Source organism: Sebastes fasciatus, chromosome 12, assembly GCF_043250625.1.
Source record: "Sebastes fasciatus isolate fSebFas1 chromosome 12, fSebFas1.pri, whole genome shotgun sequence".
In the NCBI taxonomy this organism is placed as follows: domain Eukaryota; kingdom Metazoa; phylum Chordata; class Actinopteri; order Perciformes; family Sebastidae; genus Sebastes; species Sebastes fasciatus.
Window position 1 is genome coordinate 1,694,653 of NC_133806.1, and position 21,415 is coordinate 1,716,067.

The 21,415-nt window shown below is 43.4% G+C and overlaps 1 protein-coding gene across 9 annotated transcripts in view; it reads right to left on the minus strand.

Annotated features, from left to right (window-relative positions):
* The window catches only part of adgrb1a (adhesion G protein-coupled receptor B1a), a 169,891-nt gene that overhangs the window by 15,391 nt on the left and 133,085 nt on the right, over positions 1–21,415 (minus strand). For 6 of the 9 annotated variants that reach the window (XM_074652547.1, XM_074652546.1, XM_074652542.1 and 3 more), the window contains 7 exons: positions 18,641–18,744; positions 17,477–17,579; positions 17,201–17,351; positions 17,042–17,111; positions 16,697–16,763; positions 15,022–15,107; positions 5,026–5,124 (listed from right to left, as the gene is read on the minus strand). In XM_074652547.1, the coding sequence (XP_074508648.1) occupies positions 5,026–5,124; positions 15,022–15,107; positions 16,697–16,763; positions 17,042–17,111; positions 17,201–17,351; positions 17,477–17,579; positions 18,641–18,744 (680 nt within the window). Of the gene's footprint in view, positions 1–5,025; positions 5,125–11,872; positions 11,933–15,021; positions 15,108–16,696; positions 16,764–17,041; positions 17,112–17,200; positions 17,352–17,476; positions 17,580–18,640; positions 18,745–21,415 lie in introns of all 9 variants that reach the window. The other 3 variants (XM_074652549.1, XM_074652545.1, XM_074652544.1) reach the window with 2 other exon arrangements.

Below are 21,415 nucleotides of genomic sequence, written 5' to 3' on the forward strand. Positions count from 1 at the left end.
TTATCAGGTAGTCTTGGACTCATTGTGTTTTTTTACACTACATGACTGACCGGAGACAGGAAGTCACACACTACAAGACCTTTCACCAGGAGGAGAGATGTGACACGGGTGTAGTCGTGCTAGTTGATGTTGTAGATCAACAGCGTTCTGTGTTGTGTTTATTGATGCAAAAACAGCTTTGGTCTGTATCGTAAACACAGTAAAGTTCCTCGTGTTACAGGCGACCCTTCCGCCAGGTTTCCCCTAAACCCATGTGTGCTCTCATTAGCCCCTTTGCACACAGCCTAGTGAAGGCAGAAATGTTGTGCCGATATCCCGCCTCGCTGTTCTGTATGAAAGACACGGAGACAGAACGGGATGACAGAGTTGCTCCACCTCTGAGCCCAGCAGGCGAGGTATTCACAGAGCCGAGACGATGTCTGTGTGAAAGGGACAGCCGGCACGGTGGGACTACAAGCACACACACACACACACTAGACGCCGGCGCTTTTGTGTTTAACGTCAGGCCTCTTTTGCTCCCACGATGCTGGCGTGCTACCTAAAAATCACACCGTTGTTTCGTTCAGTGTGAAAAAGCAAAGCCAGCTCGGTGGCGGATCTTCTTTACAGTAGTGTTGCGGAATTTCTGAAAGAGGCTATTGGCTGTAGCTCTGTGACAGACTCTCTGACAGGTCCACATACAGTATTTAGACCGCGAGATATCTGGAATGTGACTATGGTGCATCAGCGAGCCTCTCGCCTCTTTGAACAGTTCACACAGTGCTCGAGCGTCGATGTGCGAGCGCCGATGTGCGAGCGCCGAGCCAACATGGATTTGCCTGAGGCTTTTTAAATGAGGTCATGTAGTGTGAACTAGGCACAAGCAAACTTTCTTACATGACGTTACGTAAGAAGTGTAACGACGTTACGTAACAAGCGTAAAGTCAACGCTGACTTTTGGTTTCACACAGACACGAACAGCGGTCTCCCGGGTGAACGTCCTGTTTCTTTGGTCATTCAGCTGCTGATGTGTACAGGAAGTGTTAAGCGTCACTGACAGCAGCTTAGCACCAAATAAAAAAACTGAAAAGTAGAAGTGACTTGAATAATTAGTGAGTGAGCGTTTCATAAACCTTTGAAAGTAATAATTGTTATAGCTGGTCTAACGGCATAACTTACTGCTGTTACTCTTTAAAAAGGATAAATGATCTGAAAGGATACGTGGCTCTTATGCTGCGTTCACGTCACGTTAAAAAATAATAACTGTGACTAATGTATGAGGCAGGTGAGCACACATTCCCCGGAAAACATCACTAATCAAGTCATGATGACACAATCACTACAAATCCTGCTCTAATGGAGATTTAAAAGGGGAAAATAACTATTTTCATTATTTACTGTCTATCAAAATAACAGTACTGCTGATCAAAATATTTGTACATAAAAAGCCAACCGTCACACAAATTTGTCACATTGTCTTGTTTAAAATGCTCTCAATGCATCACATTATCTAAAGCTCATCATTTAATAAGGTATTTTGAAAAGTGAAATGTGAAACAGATAAATGTGTTTACGTAAAAACTTAAATATGTCCTCCAAAAATGTAGTTAAGTAAATGAACAAAGTCCAACAAATGGAAAACCTCAAGTATAAAAAAAACTCTACACAAATGAATTACAAGTACTTAGTTACTTTCCACCTCTGGTATTAAATGGGGATAGACCAATGTTGTTATTTCCCTTCACCTCCTTTGAAATCCGATGTGTCTCATTGTGTCTCAACTGTAGTGCTGGTATGAGACTGGTCAGAGTTAAAAATGAAATGTATGTAAAAAGGGGCCGAATGGCTGATTCCTACCTAAAGGAAGTTATATTCAGTCGGACCTTGTTTTCCATATTCATCATTTATGAGTAAAATGATTTGACTGTAGACCTACAAACTTCTCTATCTGCAGGGAGTGCTGTTCACCGATACAATCCACCGGACAGGAAACATCCGTTAAACCAAAGTGTTTACGACACATGTTCACCCAGTAACGCCCACATAGTTTTAGATATGCTATTAAAACTAAGGTGAACTAACTATGTTCATGTTTGTGGTATTTTCAGTGAATACAAACCGCAGACTGTCAGCCTCTTATGCCAGGATCAGACTACACGATATCGGCCCGATTACAGCCCACGTCTAGCCTTCGTCTTGACACGCCTAGTGTGACATCTCCAACGACGTGTTCCTTTGCGTTGACCAATCAGGTGCTCTCTCCAGCGCGCAGTCGCAGTCAGGACACTTGGCAAAAAGGAGGAGGAATCTGCTGCCGTCAGGTGGGACAACGAAACTGACGAAAAAAGTATTGAGTTGTGGCGACTGTAGCCCCCTACTGCCTGTTTGACGTTTTGTCGAGGGAGTACCATGACAGAGACAAAAAAAGGCAAATGTTGGCGAGAAATAGTGAGTAGATATTCTATGATATGCTAGCTATGCCGGCATATCCCCGGTCCTAATTGCGAGAATATGCTAAATTGTCATTACCCAAGCATTGACAGTTGCTTCAACCGCCTCCCCGATGACGTCTGAACTCGTGCATTATCGTGGAATACGACGTGCCGCGATTGGTCGTGGTCATACGTGTAGTCTTGCCAGTCACCCGACCAAGACGCTGCAAGAGTTTATGGCGCTGTGATCGTTAGATCTGACACGGTGACCATCGTCAAAGACAGAGATATGGTGTAGTCTGATCCCGGCATTAGCAGTACTGACTCCACTATCTTCACCTGGCATTACAAACAGGTGAACCATGTCAACACAAGTATACAAGAGTGATTGCACGTAGTAGGTAATCCACTGATTAGGCCAGATGGATACAATGCTAATTACATTGTGTATTAACAATAGAGGCTGACGTGTGGTTGTAAAGCTTGGTTAGATCGGGAAGGGACAAGGTTACGAGTTACAGGACTATGACGGGACTGGAAGAAACATTATCATTAGAATATTTAAAACTGTTGATATCATATTTAGCTCTAGCCCTATCATTTAGAAAGAGACACGATAAGAAACAGATGACACACAGATCAAGAGTCAAAGTTACAGGATTGTGACAGGTCTGGGTTGGCAACAACAAAGTCATAGGACCATGACGGGGCCGAAGAAACATCATCTGAATGATTCAAAGTATTGCCTAGTGTATTTAGTATAGCATCTACCCATATCATTCAGAAGGAGACTTGGTGCATGTATATAAACAACATGTTCTCACCCCAACGCGTCAAACAGGCTACTGAGGCTTGGTCAGTGGCTTCAAACTATGATGCTCTACAGTAGGTACCCCTGTAGCCGCAGTTTTGGACGTGTCAGGGACGACGTGGCAATTTCCGCTCGCTACATGCATAGTGCCTTTTTTAAAATAAACTTCCGTCTTCACAGGAATATGCTGCTTCATGCAAATGTATGTATATATTCATTATTGTAAATCAATTAACAACACAAATCAATGACAGATATTGATCCAGAAACCCTCACAGGTACTGCATTTAGCATAAAACAATATGCTCAGATCATAACATGGCGAACTGCAGCCCAACAGGCAACAACAGCTGTCAGTGTGTCAGTGTGCTGACTTGACTATGACTTGCCCCAAACTGCATGTGATGATCATAAAGTGGGCATGTCTGTAAAGGGGAGACTCGTGGGTACCCATAGAACCCATTTACATTCACTGATCTGGAGGTCAGAGGTCATGGGACCATTTTTAAAATGGTCATGACAGTTTGGAACGTTATTTAACGTCCTTGGCGACGAGCTAGTATAACATGGTTGGTACCGATGGATTCCTTAGGTTGTAGTTTCATAAGATACCGGTACCTTCGCTCTAGCTTTATCTTAACCTTTACCAACCTAAATATCGCACGTTGCGTTACTGCATCAAATAAATTAGTGCCGTTAAAATGAATTTGCGTTAACACGTTATTATTACATTATCTTTGACAGCCCGACTTACGACTCAAGTGACGAACGACTGACGTGACAAAATGTCAACGTTTACTTTTAGTTTCAAACGGGACACAAACGGCGGTCTCGTGGGTCAAAGTCCTGTGTTTGTTTGACCCATCCATCACCCCCCCTCCAACCTGCTCTACGTGGAGTGGGTTTACATTGGAGTTAGTTGGAAGCCCGTTGCGTTTCATACGGACGCTCAAGGGTGGAGCATTTCACGAGTTAGGAGTGAGAACGGGTTCATATAAATATACATACACACATCCAGCCGTGAAACAGGATTGGGAGTAAAGCTGAGAATATAAACTGTCATATTGCCCGACTCTAGAGTGAAATAAATCTGCTGTATTGTTAACACATTTCACTCCTTGCAGTTGTCTGTACTGTATTAATGTACTAATTGTTCTATTTAAAACATAGAGGAGCTATTTAGAGGATGTATTTGTGGATTGTAGCAGAGAGCAACACTCCCTGCAAAACAAAAGAGGCAGATAACTTCACAATAAACTTCCATAATTATGATCAGATTCTTTGAGCACGATAGAGCCAAAAGTAGAAAATAAAGGCCTGGGTTGATAATAATGGAAATGATCCGTCTACGCACTCATAGATCACAGCAAGACCCACATACATACACACACGCAAGTGCACGCACACGCACACACACACACACACACTGAGACAATAAAAGTGTATTGCTGTCCTCTCATAGCCATGGCCTTCCCAACTCTGTTCTAATCAGCTGTGTGACTCTGATGATCTCTTAAAGGACAAACACAAACACACTCTCATTCACTCATCAATAACATTATGCATCATTATTTACATATATACAGTTAACACACGTTGCTTTGGCACAAAAGCTCCAGGAGCTTTTCATACTGAGTGAACCCCTGCCTGCCAGGGCATCAGGGAGGAGGAAAAAATGACAGAGGGATAAAGGAAAGAGAACCAATCAAGTGAGGGAGAAGAAGGGGGGAGGCGTACAGTAGAGGAGAGGAGAGAGGTACAGAGGTAAGAAGAGTTAAGGAAAAAATAATTAGCGGGACTAACATGGCGTTACTGGTAGCTGTGGTGGAAACGTCAGCCGAAGAGATAACTCCGCACTTGGCACATTTGAGCGTCATATTGTACAGTGGCACTGTCATCTGACTGCAAAGTCAAATTAACACACTGTAACATACACAAACAGATACAAATGCACCTACACACAGACTCGCACAGATGCGTGTGCGCACGCGAGCACGCACACAAACAGTCACGCAAACAGTGAGTCACAGTGTTCTCGCACAGTCTCTCTCTCAGGGCTACAGGCCAACCGGTTGGTGTGTGTGTGTGTGTTTTGGGCTTTACCTGTGTGTGACTCTGGGGATAGTGGAGGGGAGGGGGGCATTTGATGACGTGAAGGAACTGAGACTCCTCTCTGCGTTCTCAACATATCGCCAACTCAACCATTGATCTGCTTGTAATACGAAAAGGCTTTAATCTGGACGTTAACATGGAGCATTTTACCCGCTGGTTGAGTGATTTCCATCTCTGCTGCTCTGATTGTGATGATGTGCTGGATGTGCCTCACTCCCTGCTCATCTCCATTTGTGCTAACTGCTTATTACGAGCAATGCCAAGTGCTTAATGCAAAGGTTTACATACACACACACATTTCAAACCTCCAACATACACACGTGTAAAGCAACAAGCTCCGTCTGTCTTTACAGTTTCACATCATTCACACAGGAAACATCCTGCGCCGCTGATCAGAGACCAAAGAGTTACACAACATCAGAACCTTCAGGATATTACAGGTATTCATGGAAGACATTGTTACAGAGCTCAGGGGCCAGGAAGTAAAAGTCCTGTTCATTTTACATTAACTACATAGACGATCTTAAAGGGACTGTTTGTAACTTTTTAAGCGTATAACTGTACCGGGTCGGGACATATGCGAGCCCCATGCGCGCTTGCACATGTACGCTCGCATATGCGCACTCGCGTGTGGCCGCTGTACACTGCTCCTCTGCCTGCTTGCCTTCACTCAGACAGCGCACGCGATCTCGCGTACTCGTTCCACCTCTAGACATGAACGCGCGCTCACTCCACACTGCAGAAGAGTTAGTTTAGCTCTGAGAATATCTAGTGAGCGTTTATGTAGAAATAACTGCTGCAGCTCCTCCAGACCAACAGAGGTTTTCCGTGTCTTGTGAAGTGACAGGACTGCAGAGAGAAACGTTATCGTCTCGTTACCGACCGGGTGCCGGTGTCTCCCTGTTCACTCCGGCTGCGGGCGGAGGGAGACGAGTTTCTCGCTGCAGAGCCCCGCTGCTGAAGCCTGCGCTGAGGCAGGAGAAGCAAACACAGTATCAGCAGTGATTCATGGAGAGACCTTGGTCTGGTCAGCTAACATTACTGCCAAGTAGCTGAAATATAGAGTGATATTGTGGTTTTAGCTGACGTGTGTCGCCTCACTGTTTTGAGCGATGCTCGTTCATGTCTATGTAGAGCGAGCAAGCGCGAGTTCAACGCTGACTTTCGTTGATTTCACGGCAACAGGTGTCGCTGTTAAGAAGCATTTCTGAAAGTTACAAATAGTCCCTTTAAGTGACTGGCCAGTTACTCACAAAACAAAAAGACAAAACTGCAAAATGGATCCAATGAAGATCACAGAAAGCTGTTGGATTTTATGATATTAACTTTTTATATGTTTACACCTAATAAGAAAGCAACAGATCACTTCCAGATCTGATCACTGAGAAACTACATGACTTCATTTTCCCCTCCATCAACCAAAGCTCCAAAAACTCCATCAGGATTCCATTTCTAACTCCGTAGATCTCTCCAGTGTAGTTAGAAAAGCTAGAAAAGACTGACTACAATGCTGGAGATATTGACAAGTAATAACAAACTAATCTGTTACCATATGGCCTCCTGCTAAACAACAATTAAAGCTGAAGAGCTGAGGGAATCGATTTCTGTTGCCCCTGGACGCCTGGATTAAAAATCACATAATGGAAGAAATTCAATTTCAAGTAAAAGGGCAATACAGCCGCTAAATGTACGCCGCAGGCAGTGATATTAAAAAGCAATCAAGACTTTTTGAAACACAACACCATTTCCCCTGGACTTAAGGATCGAGAGGCAAAAAGGTGGGCTGGTTGTACGGTGGTGGGGGGGGAAGGGGAGGTGCATTGAGGCAAATAAATAAATATCCAATATGAACAAACATGAAATGGATCTGGTACAATCTAGTCAAACGTTAACCTTCTTCTCTACGCGTTACAGGATGCTCCGTAGCTTTGCAGCACATGGAACACTAGGATTGGAAGTTCTTGTTAAAACTACGAAAAAACTTTTTTATCCGAAAGCTTTTGATTAAACTTCTATTCCAACCTGTAAATACACAGACTTGATGACTGAACGCATTTAAGCATTTAAGGAGGAAACTAACTCCAGTGCTCTCTCTGTCTGGTTTAATTTTCTCAGAGCATTAGCCTCTGATGTTGGGGGGGGGGGGAGAGGAGACTGTCTCTGAGGTGTGAGCAGACCTGCCTGCTGCAGATGCTGCTGCGCGCTTAATTAGATGCTGCACAAATTAATTAGCTTCCTTAAACATGTTTTGCATTTGATCCTTGAGAACCACCCACAGGAGAGGCGAGTGGGTGAACGGGGGGGTGGGAGGTCACCGGGGCGGGGGGGAGCATTAGACCCTCTTCATTTCCTTCTTTTGTCCACCACAGAAAGAACTACAAACAGCCTCATCACCACATGAAACATCATCTCAACCAGTCAGATCATGTTCAGATAAGTGAAGGCCGGCCCACACTAAAAGATCCTTCAAATCTTACCAGATGTTGAAAATGTGAGACTCCACACATAACAATATGGTAACAACATGGTAACAACATATCTGTGACTGAACAGCACACACTAACAGATTCATTCAGGATCAACAAGAGGCCCAACGTTAGTGTTAACAAACATGGCGGACGACGGGCAAGAAGAATTAGCGACTACTTTGTACTGAGTATTCATGGAGGATGGATGAAGTCATATAGACATGTTAAATGAACACTTGTGTTGTTGCCACAAATCAACAAGTTGGTCCTCCATTTCTGAGCTCCATCTCACTGCTACTTTATGCTTCGCATTTTTGCATTGGCTCACGCTTTAGCCGCCACAACCATTACGGCGGTGGTTGTCCTTCCATCAGTTTGGTTTTCAACTGGCTATCATTCTTTCCTACGAGACTGCATCATCGGCTGTCCTCAGGGTTCCCCACACACAACACGATATCCCATCGTTAATATTGAACATGTTTAATATTTACGATTTGAAATCGGTGCGGCCAGGATGGACTTCTGAGCTGATCGGGGATGTAAAAAACACTGTTAACATACCTCACACTACAGGAACATCTGGAAAGATAATCTTTAGAAGCATCATCAGCAGCGGGAATCGGGCCCAAAATCAGCTTGATTCTCAGGTTGTGTCGGCATTAAACCAACAACCAACAAGCCTGAGCAGCCTCAACATATCACATCTGTCATTTCTAGTCGCATTCTCAAATCCAACCATGGGGCATGAAAAAGCTCGAGAAACCGAAATCGCCTAATGTGTACAGTATGTGGAAGAAAAGATAAGATTATACTTTATACTTTAGTTATGTTATAATTTCTTTTGATCAAGATTTGATTTGATCAAAACAGGCAGAGTGACTATCTACTAAAGATGGGCTCAATTTAAGACAAGAGATACGCTAAGCCTTAAGGGGTGTAGAGCTACCATTAGCCACTACTAGTAAAACACCTCCCAATCTCTGACCAAACTTTCTGTGGTCCCGTTGCATTTTGGGTAATGTAGGCGCAAGGTTTTGACAAGGAAGGAGAATGGGTGGAATAAAAAAGACAATATCTCTGTCTCTGCTGCATCAATGTTGATACTTTCTGTTTTAAAATGTCCAACAATATTATAGGAATGCAATGCCTACCTTTCTTGGTGGAGTATTCTTTTAACATATACACCGGCCTATTACCTGAATGGCAGTGCAGCAGATCCCTAACGGGGGTAGGGTTTGACTGCATGGGGTAAACCCACATGGAGGTGGCCCATGTTGTTTCTGGCTGACACTGACTGGACCCCATGGCAGCCGGCCAAGCCACCATGCGCTCGCCACACCCCCATTTCCTTATTCCAGGTGATATACTTCTTTCCTATTTAAATCAAATCACAAAGGCTTTTGAATTGACCTTAGTTCGCCCTTAGGGGACCCAACCGGTGGGCATTTCCCCAAATGTGCCAACGGGGCTTATCAGAGATAAGCTGAGGAGATCAGATATTTGAAAGGAGGCCAGAGTGTTGAGGTGGATGCCTCCTGGAAGTCTCCCTGAGAAGGTGTTAGAGGCAAGCCCAACTGCAAGGAGACCCCCGGGGTCGACTGTACTGAAGGGTGGACCAGAAAGAAATTTGGGCTACTGCTAAGTGGCAGAAAATGGTTACATGTAGGGATGTAAGGATGCACGGATACCGACACCGGTCCAAAACTGTGCTCAAGTACTCGTAAAACTACTCCCAATACAACTGCACCCGATACCACTTGAAGGCAACATGACGTTAACAGACAAGATTAGTGCTTTGCATGCCGGGCTGCTGTGGTTGAAGTGCTGCCCAGCTGCAACGATAACCCGATGCACAAACAACCAACTGAGTCCTCAGCTCACCTCTCTGGGTGAGTTAGCAGCCACGATGTTGCATGCATTGTCATGTTGTCAGCTGTGTGCCTGCTTGGCGTACTCTGTCAGGGTTTCCGCCAGTGTATTGCAAGCCTGGCGTAATGTTAGCGAGTGTTCGGCCGAGAGAGAGAGAGACCGTGTGTGTATGTGAAGGTGAGTACCAAGTTATCGTAACGTTATAGCTGAAAATTTAGCAGTGCAGTGTGTGCAGTTTATTTGTCGGTGAATAAATGCAACAACTCCTCAAGACCCGAGCCGAGCTCCGGTGCTGTTGGCCATCAATTTGTTACAGAAAGAAAATGAGGAACTTCTGATGAAAATAAAACAGTTTTTCAAAGTCACTGTTAGAACTGTAATGGTATTATTAAGTAATCATAACAGTAGGCCTACTCAGTGTCGGCAAGTACCCAAAAGTACTCATACTTGGAGAAAGTTGTATCAGGTCATCCCTAATTACATGAATCATTAGGCCCGTCCAGCAACACCCACAGTTCACTCATTTACATTCCTTTTGTAAAATGGCCAGGTTTGTTGTCTCACTAATACACTGGTCCAATGGTACTCAAATCAAATTCAAGGAGTCCGGAACATCACATTGAAACGTATTCTCATACGATGGTTTGTATAATATCTTACGGAAAATGATTCTTAATTTTTTGTGCATTTTCCTACGAATGTTCAGCGTCCACTTCCTGTCCATCCTTTTCAAAATAAACGCCTGTCTTCACAGGAAACAACTTCCTTATGTTTAGGAAAGATCATCGTTCAGTTACGCCACACCGAATGTGGTTACGTGACACCGGAAGTGGCGTAACTTAAATACGGAAGTTACGTGACAAAAACGACTTAGTTAGGTTGTACATTGTAAATTGAAACAAAACAAAAATAATACAAAACTACTTGTTTACTGCTACAGTAAGTCATCGTGGTTTGGCTTACTGTAAGATAAGTATGTTTGTTACGTTATATAAATTACAGACGTAAATGTGTTTCTCATTAATTGCTTGCGCCGGCGGCAGAGATGTGTCATCACAGAGACGACCAGTAAAGGTGGAAGGATCCTGGAGAGCACATTTCCCCGTAGTGGTGCGTCACAACCGGCTCTATAGGTCGGCTTGGAAAGGCCCAGGACGATGGTGGCTTGCGGCTCTGACCGTGAGCTTTACAGCACCCCTCGCCCCGGACCTCGCCACTTCCTGGGGCCGTGGACTTAATGCTCGCTGCTCCCTGCGGAGGGAGAGACAAGGCTCCCATCGAGACTGTCAACCAGGACTGTCCTCAAGTGCGAGGTCTGCGGCGATGTTGGCAACTGGCCCGACCCGTCTCGAAACACGGACCCCATCTTGTTTACCATGCTTTGTGGATGTGACTTTTTTAGCTGTCATCATCATTCATATCTATACAACCACTGATTATGATTAAATTGTTTACTAAAGCACAAGAGCTCAACGTTCCTCACAGATCTAGCGTCTTCATTTTGCTCTCAAAGGGCACCAGATTCCTGTATTTAACTTGAAAATGTAAAACATTTAGGCTGAACATTCCTGTCATTTTCCATATCGCAATATGTATCGCAGAAAAAAAAGGACAATGTCAGGAGTTAATTAGCGGCCGTACTCACTGCTCCTTTCTAGCAACAACTTTGCATTTAGAAATGCCCAGACCAACGGTAGGCGGAGATCTCCGATTGTCTGCTATTGCAAGACTAAGTCTGAGGTGACATTCAAACTGAAGCAAGGCTCCATCTGACCAGTCATTACCGTCAGACAACACCTTTCAACAAGTTACCCCATCATACACACTCTATAGATGCAATCACGACATGGCCATACTAACCTATGACACACACACATGCCTACACCATTTAAGTAAATAGGAAATATTAATATTACTGCACTGCAACTAGCATGTGTTATTGTTGAAACAGTCACAGTTTCTCTAAAAGCGTTCCATGAATGGTCAGTACCTGAGGCAGTAATGTGTTATGTTCTATCCAGCTAACAGGAGGTAGCATTAAATTGCAAGGTCAATAGTGGGAGAGTGAGGTAAATAGGCAGGAAGTAATAGTAAGCCAATCAGAGGTGCTTGCTAGAGGATTCAGCAGATCTGGTGATGGGCAGGGCTGGTAGCCATACATTAAGAAGGAGAGGAGGGGGGGATGGGCAGATCTTTTTTACCCAATCACTGATGACATGGAAGGGGGCTTCTGAGACTGATGTGTTCCTGATTGGAGAGCCCTGAGTGAGAGAGAGGGGATTCTGTGCAAACTCAAACATGACATATCAGACAGCAAAAAACAAGTACAGTTGAACAGAGAGATCATTGAAGAAAGCAAACATTTTCAGAGAGAAAGAAAATAACATTTGAATGCACCAACAATGCCAATGGAGACAGAACAGCCTGCGGGGGTAAAGCGGAGCAGGGCGCGTGTGTGCTCTGTGGTTTGACCAGCTGATAGCTGAACAGCCAGATGACATGTTTTAGATTCAAGTTGCCAAATAGTTAGTGACACTGTTCAAATGTGCTAAAATTGAATGTGTGCTTTGCGTATTCATGTTTACAAAAAATTAAGAAAAGTTTTTCTTGCAGGTTTTTTCTTATATCAAACATTTAAAGGAGAACTCCAACATTTTGGAAAAGATGCTTGTTTGCTGCCAAACCCCACAGTCAGATGAGGCAATTTATACGCTTTCTGAGAAGTGTTCAGAGTAATGTAAAACAGCAGGAAGCTAGAGGAAACAGCCTCACTCAAAGTGGAAAAAAAGCTGTCATAGTAACGTATTACAGTATATCCTGTTAGCAAGCAAGCTACTCACATACATCAAAGCAACACATTCTCACTCCCAACTCGTCAAATACCGCCGCTCGGCATCGGAGACCGACGCTCTAGGTACTCCCCTAGCGGTATTTTCGGTCGTGTCAGGGCCAATAACCACTATCGCTGCTTTGTACATGTTGTGGAAGTCCCAGATATGTCGGAAAACCAAACGCCGTCTGGGTTCATAACGCGCACCGAGCTGTATTCACTGTATCCAGCAAGTCACACGTTGCCTGAATTAATCTGGGTTACTACAGCGGAATGAACCCGAAACATCTTTTTTAAAATGTTTGTTTTCTGAACGGAGTTTGGATCGTTGAGTGCTAAGCTATGCTAACATTGTAGCTGCTCCATCAACACTCAAAATAACCCGGTATAAATACGACTATGGTTTATACACATACATATATCCGGTCTCTGTACACATGTGAGGTACTATCATAGAGCTCTGGGTGCCTACAGATGGCTACAATACTTTTTTTGTTCCTTTTCTGATTCAACGATGTCAGGACATCTGTGACGTTGAGTTGAAATATTAGACTTTGTATGTAATCATGCCGCGAGAAAAGTTTGCTTCGCGTTCGATGTGAACACACCATAAGCAAACTAGTGGGTTTTTTATTTTCCAAAATGTTGGAGCGTTCCTTTTATAAAAGGCTCATAATAGCCCCATACCTTAAAGCAGGTTAACCCTATCTCTTATCTCCATAACATCACTGAACTTATCAACTCAATGGGAGAACAATGACCTACAAAACAGTAGCTTAGTAGCAAGAAGGAGGATTTAGTTTTGATGTTGTAGCTCTGGCCATTGGCTCTGTTGCAAATGTACATTTACCAAATTAAGTGCGGAGTCCTTTTCCCCATCAGAACCAAGATCGATTGGCCCCCGATCGCTATTGGCCAATATTCATTCTAAATAGTAGTTGGTGTCTCTATAAAGGTCGATCAGAAGAGCCGATCAGATGCAGCATTATGCCGGCTTTGTTTGGTTCAGTGTAAAAAGAAGCAAAGCCGGTGTAATGAGGGATCTCCTTTACAGCAGTGCTGCCGGATCTCTGTATGAAAGGGGCTGATGAGAGTGGAACACATGTTACCTGCCAAACACTTCATGTTATTTACTCATCCTTTCATTTTAATACTTAATATTAGGGCTGTCAAAGTTAACGCAATAATAACGCAAATTTGTTTTAACGCCACTAATTTCTTTAACACAACTTGCTGTTTTTAGGTCGTAGCGGCTCAGTTTTAAAGCTAGAGTGAAGATACTGGTATCATATGAAACTAAAACAAAAACAAATGAATCCATTGGTACCAACCACCGAAGGAGATTAAATACCGGGCCAAATTTTGGCGAGGAAAAACTGCCATGGCCATTTTCACTTTATGATCATCACATGCAGTTTGGGGCAAGTCATAGTCAAGTCAGCACACTGACACACTGACAGCTGTTGTTGCCTGTTGGGCTGCAGTTTGCCATGTTATGATTGGAGCATATTGTTTTATGTTAAATGCAGTACCTGTGAGGGTTTCTGGATCAATATCTGTCATTGATTTGTGTTGTTAATTGATTTACAATAATAAATGTATACATACATTTGAATAAAGCAGCATCTGTTGATAAGAGTACTTACTTATACTTGACAAATCTCCCTTTAAGGTTCATTTAGAACAGATAAAAAATGTGTGATTAATTTGCGATTAATCACCATTAACTGGACAATCATGCGATTAATCACGATTAAATATTTTAATCGATTGACAGCCCTACTATATATAATTTGTTGTTAAGAATAGTTAAATTAATTAATGTAGAAGGCTTCAAATAGACTCTGTGATCAGTGATCAGTATCGGCCAATACCGCTTCCAGCCATCAGTGATTGATCAGAGCACCCTTAGTCAGAACTTAGCGTTGTCACCGCATTCCGCGATCTCGGAGGTATCTTTGTTGAATACAAACAAAACCGATGGACAGAGCTAGGTGAATCAAACCAAAGTTTAACTACTGAATTTGTTTTTTTTCGTGTGATCTTGCTTGTTTTAAAGCCCTGCTTCCCTCTACTAGAAATAACCAAACAGGAGAAAAAAGACACGGATGGATTTACAGAACTTTACATCAATAGCAACACCTGCAAACAAAGAGCAGCTGGAGGGAAAATGCGACACATTTGAAAAACTTAAAAGAAAGCAATGAGATGAGTCATCATCTTGCTCAGTCTGTGCAGGACCAATAACCAGTCAGCTTTCCCCCACATCACTCTTCTATCCTCCACGAGCATTGAGCATAATCTGGGCTAAACACATTTTCTTTTATCTTATTTGGTATTAATTCAGTCAAAATGAAGCGCCATCTTCAACCAATTTGCCAAAGTCTGAAATGATGGCCGAGGGATCGATTCAGGCAAAGAGCCAATAACTGCGCTAGTCCCCCCCCCCCCCCCCCAATGCTGAGCTATCAGGCTGGTTATAGGTCACTGTGTAAAATGGATGTGTGGTATAAGGCATACCCCGCCCTCTCCTTTAGTTTCATATCAGTAATGCCGTCTTTGGACACCAGTTTGTTAAAAACGAGAATCCCAATAACCATGTTAACCTGCCGAAGAGAAGAAGCACATGATTAATGCAGAGCAAAGACACTTTCATTACTTCACAACATGCACATCTACTCTGATGATGATGATGTTCGTCATGACAAGATGATGGCAGCATGCGCATAAATGTCATCTCACGCACACACTAGCTGTACTTACTGTAGAATCTGCACTGTAAATACTAGACTGTACCATCTGACATGTTAGTGATCAGGCACCCAATGAAGCATGAGAGTTAAAAATGGTTGAAAGGATGGATTACTAACATATTAATACACTTTTGAACGTAGAAAAAAAAAATCATACATAAAATATAAGCTATGTGAAATCAAAGGCTTGGGGGAGGGGCTGTCCTTGACTGTAGAGGTTCCTATAATTTGACTGCTTTGAGGATTCATAGTCTATAATCTCTCGTAGAAGCCACTCTGATGCTGTTCGGAGTGGGCCGGTCCTCCAGCGCCGGTGCCAACTGGAGCACTAGCTCTTTATTAGAGAAGCAGCTTGTGTAAAAAAGGACACCCCAAAACAAGCTGTTCACTCGTAGGTGGGAAAGAAGCTCTGGGAAGTGAATCAGTGAGACTGAAGCTAATGGACTTGATTAGTGAAACGAGGACACAGTGTCGCTGCAGCCTGTGGGACTGCCAGGGTTTATGTCTGGGAATTACCCCAGATGGGAGGTTGAACACCAGGACAGGAGGAGGCAGGGAAGAAAAGGAGGAAGTAAGCAAGGAAAGGAGGAGGCAGGGAAGAAAAGGAGGAAGCAAGCAAGGAAAGGAGGAGGCAGGGAAGAAAAGGAGGAAGTAAGCAAGGAAAGGAGGAGGCAGGGAGGTAAAGGAGGAAGTTGAAAAGGAAAGGAGGAGGCAGGGAAGAAAAAAAGGAAGTAAGCAAGGAAAGGAGGAGGCAGGGAAGAAAAGGAGGAAGTAAGCAAGGAAAGGAGGAGGCAGGGAGGTAAAGGAGGAAGTTGAAAAGGAAAGGAGGAGGCAGGGAAGAAAAAAAGGAAGTAAGCAAGGAAAGGAGGAGGCAGGGAAGAAAAGGAGGAAGTAAGCAAGGAAAGGAGGAGGCAGGGAAGAAAAAAAGGAAGTAAGCAAGGAAAGGAGGAGGCAGGGAAGAAAAAAAGGAAGTAAGCAAGGAAAGGAGGAGGCAGGGAAGAGAAGGGGGAAGAAAAGGAAGATGTAAACAAGGAAAAGAGGAGGCAGGGAAGGAAAGGAAGAAGCAGAGGGGATAAAGGAGGAGATATGGGCTTTAACTTAAGGTTCTATTCTTAGATACACCGTTATATTACTGAGGCCATATGTTTTTGAGAATTGTATTTTGAGTGCTGACTAGCTTTGATGTGTTTATTCTTTCCCATTTTAATATTATGTTTTACTGAATCTCATATCTGATTATCTATTAGATTATACGTTTTACTATTTTTCAAATGAAAATGCAGTTGAGATTGTTAACTGTTATAATTCTCTACATAGAAATATACAGACTAAATATGATTTTGTTACATGATGCTATTGCTTACTGGTCTAAACTTGAATTAGTGCAGAGGTTTTTAAAAAGCAAACCAACAAAAACAAACTGTAGAGGAAAGAGGAAATACCAAGACAACAGCTGCAGCAGGTCCAACAAATGCATAGAGAAGACCTCCTTCCAGAGACAGCCAGCAGCTACAAGAGAGGAGCAGCCAAATACAGATGTGGAAAGACGTGATTAGAAGAAATGGAGATTGAGACAGGGAGGGAAACATGAAGGGGTTGTAAATAGGAGGGACAGAATGAGGTGAAAGGTAGAGGACATGACAAGAATGAGGATGGTAAAAGATATATGAGACAGAGAAAGAGAGAGGTTAATTATGCTGCAAACACAAACCCCCCATCCATATGTAATATCCCTGCATAAATAGTTAAAGAGGTGGAGGTATACACTATATGAACGCATTGCTTACTAGCTTGGCGTTCCATATCCCTTTGCCTTGGTGAATCCCACTGAGATCGCCACGACTAGCGCAGGGAGACCTGGGAGGGAAATAAAGAATGCACATTAAGGAGGGGGGAAACGAGCAGATGAAGGACGTGATGATGACAACAGCAGACAGAAGGCCCACCCCAGCCGAGACACAGGAAACGCTTGCGTATGATGCGGTTCCTGAGACGGCCCGTCACCGCCATGTACGACTGCCACGCCTCCGTCAGAACCCAGCAGAACGACGACAGGAAGAAGAAATGAAGAAATGCAGCGATCAGTGTGCACAAGACCTGAAACAACAGGAAAACATCTAAGTATGATTCTTAATGAATCAGACACCAGCAAACACTGGGATCACATGTCATCAAGTCATATAGATAGACTTGATGACGTTGGCCTTGGGTTTGGTCCTCACCTTGTTCCGTGTCTGTGTCTGTCCAATGAGAATAAGGGCGTTGGAGGAGATGATGGAGAGGCAGAAGTTAATGAGGATGACGGAGCGCTCAGACCGAATGTACCTGCAGGACAATGACAGGAAAGAGACAGAGAAACAGAAAACAATGATTATGGTTTCATCAAGTCCTTACTATCCTTACTATGGCTGATTCTAACAGACCATAGTCAAGATCATACACGGTCCAGTTTTCACTTTTTCTCCTGTGTTTGTACTAGGGATGTCACGAGAAGCGATACTTCGGTACCAAGTCGATGCCCAAATTCTAAAAACGTGACGGTACTCTTTTTCTACAGTACCGACGGTACCGTACAATGCCTGTAATGGTCGCTGGTAGGGATGTGACGGTGAGGAAAATGTCCCACCGCTTAATAAACTTGTGACAACACCGGTGTTACCGATTACACCGGACATGTGCAGAGCGCTGACTCTGATCTTTACCGTTGGGTGGCGGTGTGACTGGCCTCTCCGGTAGCTCTTTTGCTGCGGGGATATGATTTGAGCATATTGTTTTATGCTAAATGCAGTACCTGTGAGGGTTTCTGGACAATATCTGTCATTGTTTTGTGTTGTTAATTGATTTACAATAATAAATATATACATACATTTGCATAAAGAAGTGTATTTTCCCACTTCCATGTTGATAAGAGTATTAAATACTTGATGAATCTCCCTTTAAAGTACATTTTGAAAAGAAAAAAATTTGATTATTTGCAACTAATTTGCAATTAACTATGTAGAATCATGCGATTAATCGCAATTACATATTTTAATCGATTGACAGTCCTAATAGCTATTGAACTAAAATATTTATTATTATCATCAACTATATCAAGTCAGTTTTTACAGTGTCATTTTTCGGCCAAGTTTGAACTTTTTTGTTTTACCTTGACTTTGGCACAAAGGGGGTGATGAGTATGTCGAAGATGTTGGAACATATTCAAAGAGGTGGAGCCCTTTATGGTCAGCAGGTTAACTACTTAACAGGAGCATACTGCGAACTCGACTTCCCATGTCACACACATGAATGAAGTTCAATTTGAAGCGTCACATGAAAGGATGGTTATGTTATCTATATGTTTTCATCCTCTCTCTCGTGTCTCAGGACAAGATGCTTCATCTCACCTCCAGACAGACACATAGATGATGATGAGCAGCAGCAACGTGAGTGAAGACACTCCACAGCCCACGATCAGCGTCACGGATGGGAGCTGCGTCTTATCCATGTTCTGAAAAGTAAAAAAGGAAGAGAGCACAGAATGTGAAAAAAAAGTGCTGTGGTCATGTCTCCAAGTCTTATGACACAATCCTGATTCATCAGCTGGATCACGGCGTCCATATCAACGGCGTGATGAGTAGACATACTGGAGTGAAAAGGGCTCCAAAGCATCACTGCAAACAAAGCCGCAGAGAAACTTTGCAGCTCTGTGGTGTGTACAGACTTTGACAGGAGCTGTCAGCAGATGAATACAAAAGGAGCAAAAATCCCTGTTGACTGGATTTGTTGAGAGCTCACCTCCTAACTGGGTCACTCATGGTTCAAATGCAGTGGACTACATTTTCCTTCCCATCACTTCAGTCCCTCTGATGCTTTTCAGCAGGCCAAAGTTCTCAGACATTGTAGAGTTCAAAGCTTTAAAGCAAACTGCAAAAATACCCTTTTACTTTTTAATCCAACCGATCTAAACTGCTGCTGATATGTAGCTGAACCAAAACAAATCAACAAGGAACTTTGTTCACTTCAGGGCAAAAATCGACTTCTCCCATACTGAAACTGATTCAAGGTTAATAAGACAGTTCAATAGCCCATTTCAGTTTGGTGTTAACATGCAATCTGGATCTAAATATCTTAATTAGATCAAGAAAAGCACATGCCAATGCCGGTGCAGGGTTTCCTGCACTGTTTTATAGGCAGTTAAACTTAAAAAAAAAAACCTTGTTAAAAAGTGATATAATTTTATATATATATATAAAATATATATATATACACCGATCAGCCATAACATTATGACAGCATCGCAGCCCCATACACAACAAACTGCAATGCACTGTGTGTTCTGACACCTTTCTATCGGAACAAAGGCAAGTCAAATTGAGCGCTGTAAAGCACGCGGCCGGAAATCCGCGAGCCACCTTCACCCCCGAGCCTTTCCAAGCCGACCTAGAGCCTCGTATGCGGCGCACCGCCTCGTATGCCTCGTATGCGGCGCACCGCCTCGTATGCGGGACTCCCCAGCCTGTCGTGTGTCGCTCACACCCTCCAGCTGGCTGTTAACGAGGGTCTTTTGGCACAGAGAAGAACTGGTATCGGTACTCGGTATCGGAGAGTACCCAAATGTTAGTACTTGTACTTGTGCTCGGTCTGAAAAAAAGTGTTATCGGTATATTCCTATATACCGTATATAACGCAGTATATACTGCATACTAGCACACATAACATTTTTTTTTTCCCGCATACTGAGGTCCAATCATAATATGGGCAACAGCACTTATTAGTGCCAGGTGGGTGTAAATGCAAAAGCCCCATAATCATGCAATTATCTACACAAAATATCAAACCATATGTTCATAACAGGTGGAGATGGGTCCAATTTTGAATCATTGAAGGGTAGGGGTGAGATGCTCAATCCGTTCCAGGAATTAAAGAGTAACTTAACACAATGTTGAAAAATCAGTGTTTCACTGCTCTGTCTGCTGCAAAGGTGGAAATGGGTCGCACCTCTGACCACACCACACCTGCAGGGATGTCATGGCCTACTGATACAAGTTCTATTCCGTATCACTGCAGCAAGGTGAGAAGTGAAACCACGAGTAAAAACACACCATCAACATAGTGTGAGGACTGCTGCGGACATGGGACTCATTATGTGTTGTGTCTTTTATCACGTCTGGTTCTGTGGACAATACAGTGTAATAAATGGTGTGATGTGATAATTGAAATTGAAAGACTTCTGATTTGACTAGAGACTCACAGATAGATGATTGGAGTCAGAGAGTTGAAGTGGGTAGCCCCAGCTGGCTGGTTGTACATTAGAGTGTTTATGGGTGGTAAGTGGAGTTGTAAAGGTTAGCTGATGACTTCACACACACACACACACACACAGTCACACACACACACAGTCACACACACACACACACACACACACACACACACACACACACACACACCAGAGGAAGCCCAGCACTGCCTCGGGGAGCTGGGAACTCACACAAAAATAATTTCACTGGTAGAGCTTTCTTTTTTCTACCCTGACATGAATACTGTGCATGCACGCACGCACGCACGCACGCACGCACACACACAAACACACACACACACACACAATGTGCATGCAGGTATCTGGTATCTGGTAGCTGCGGCTGGAGAGCAGTCGGCAGCCTCGGCTGCAGAGCAAGGTGACTTCAAGGTGATTCCTGAATAAACCACATCACCTCAAACACACACCCACACTCAGGGATGAGTACCTTCACATAACAACCATGCACACGATATAAGACTGACAGTCATACCTATCCTAAAAACCGACAGCTAAACACCATCCCTATGCCACAGCGGACATTGTCTTAGTTGCCATGGCTACGCTGTAACATGGCAGCAGCAGCTGCAGCAGCAGGGTGCATGGCTGTTGTGTAAGGCTGTGTGTTTATGCCTGTGCTGCTTGTGATATTTTATTGATTTCTAAATATAGGAACAATAATGAAGTTATTTTCCTCTAATTTCTAACTAATTGTCTTTATTATAAAACACACATTTAAAGGTTCTACCAAAGAACGCCATTTTGGCGACTACCGGAAGCCAGTTAAACATCCGCACTACAAAAAGTGCTTTACAAAAGTAAAACTAAATTATTTCTTCATTGGCGTTTTCAGTCCAAAATGGCGGCAGTGCTACTGCAGCGC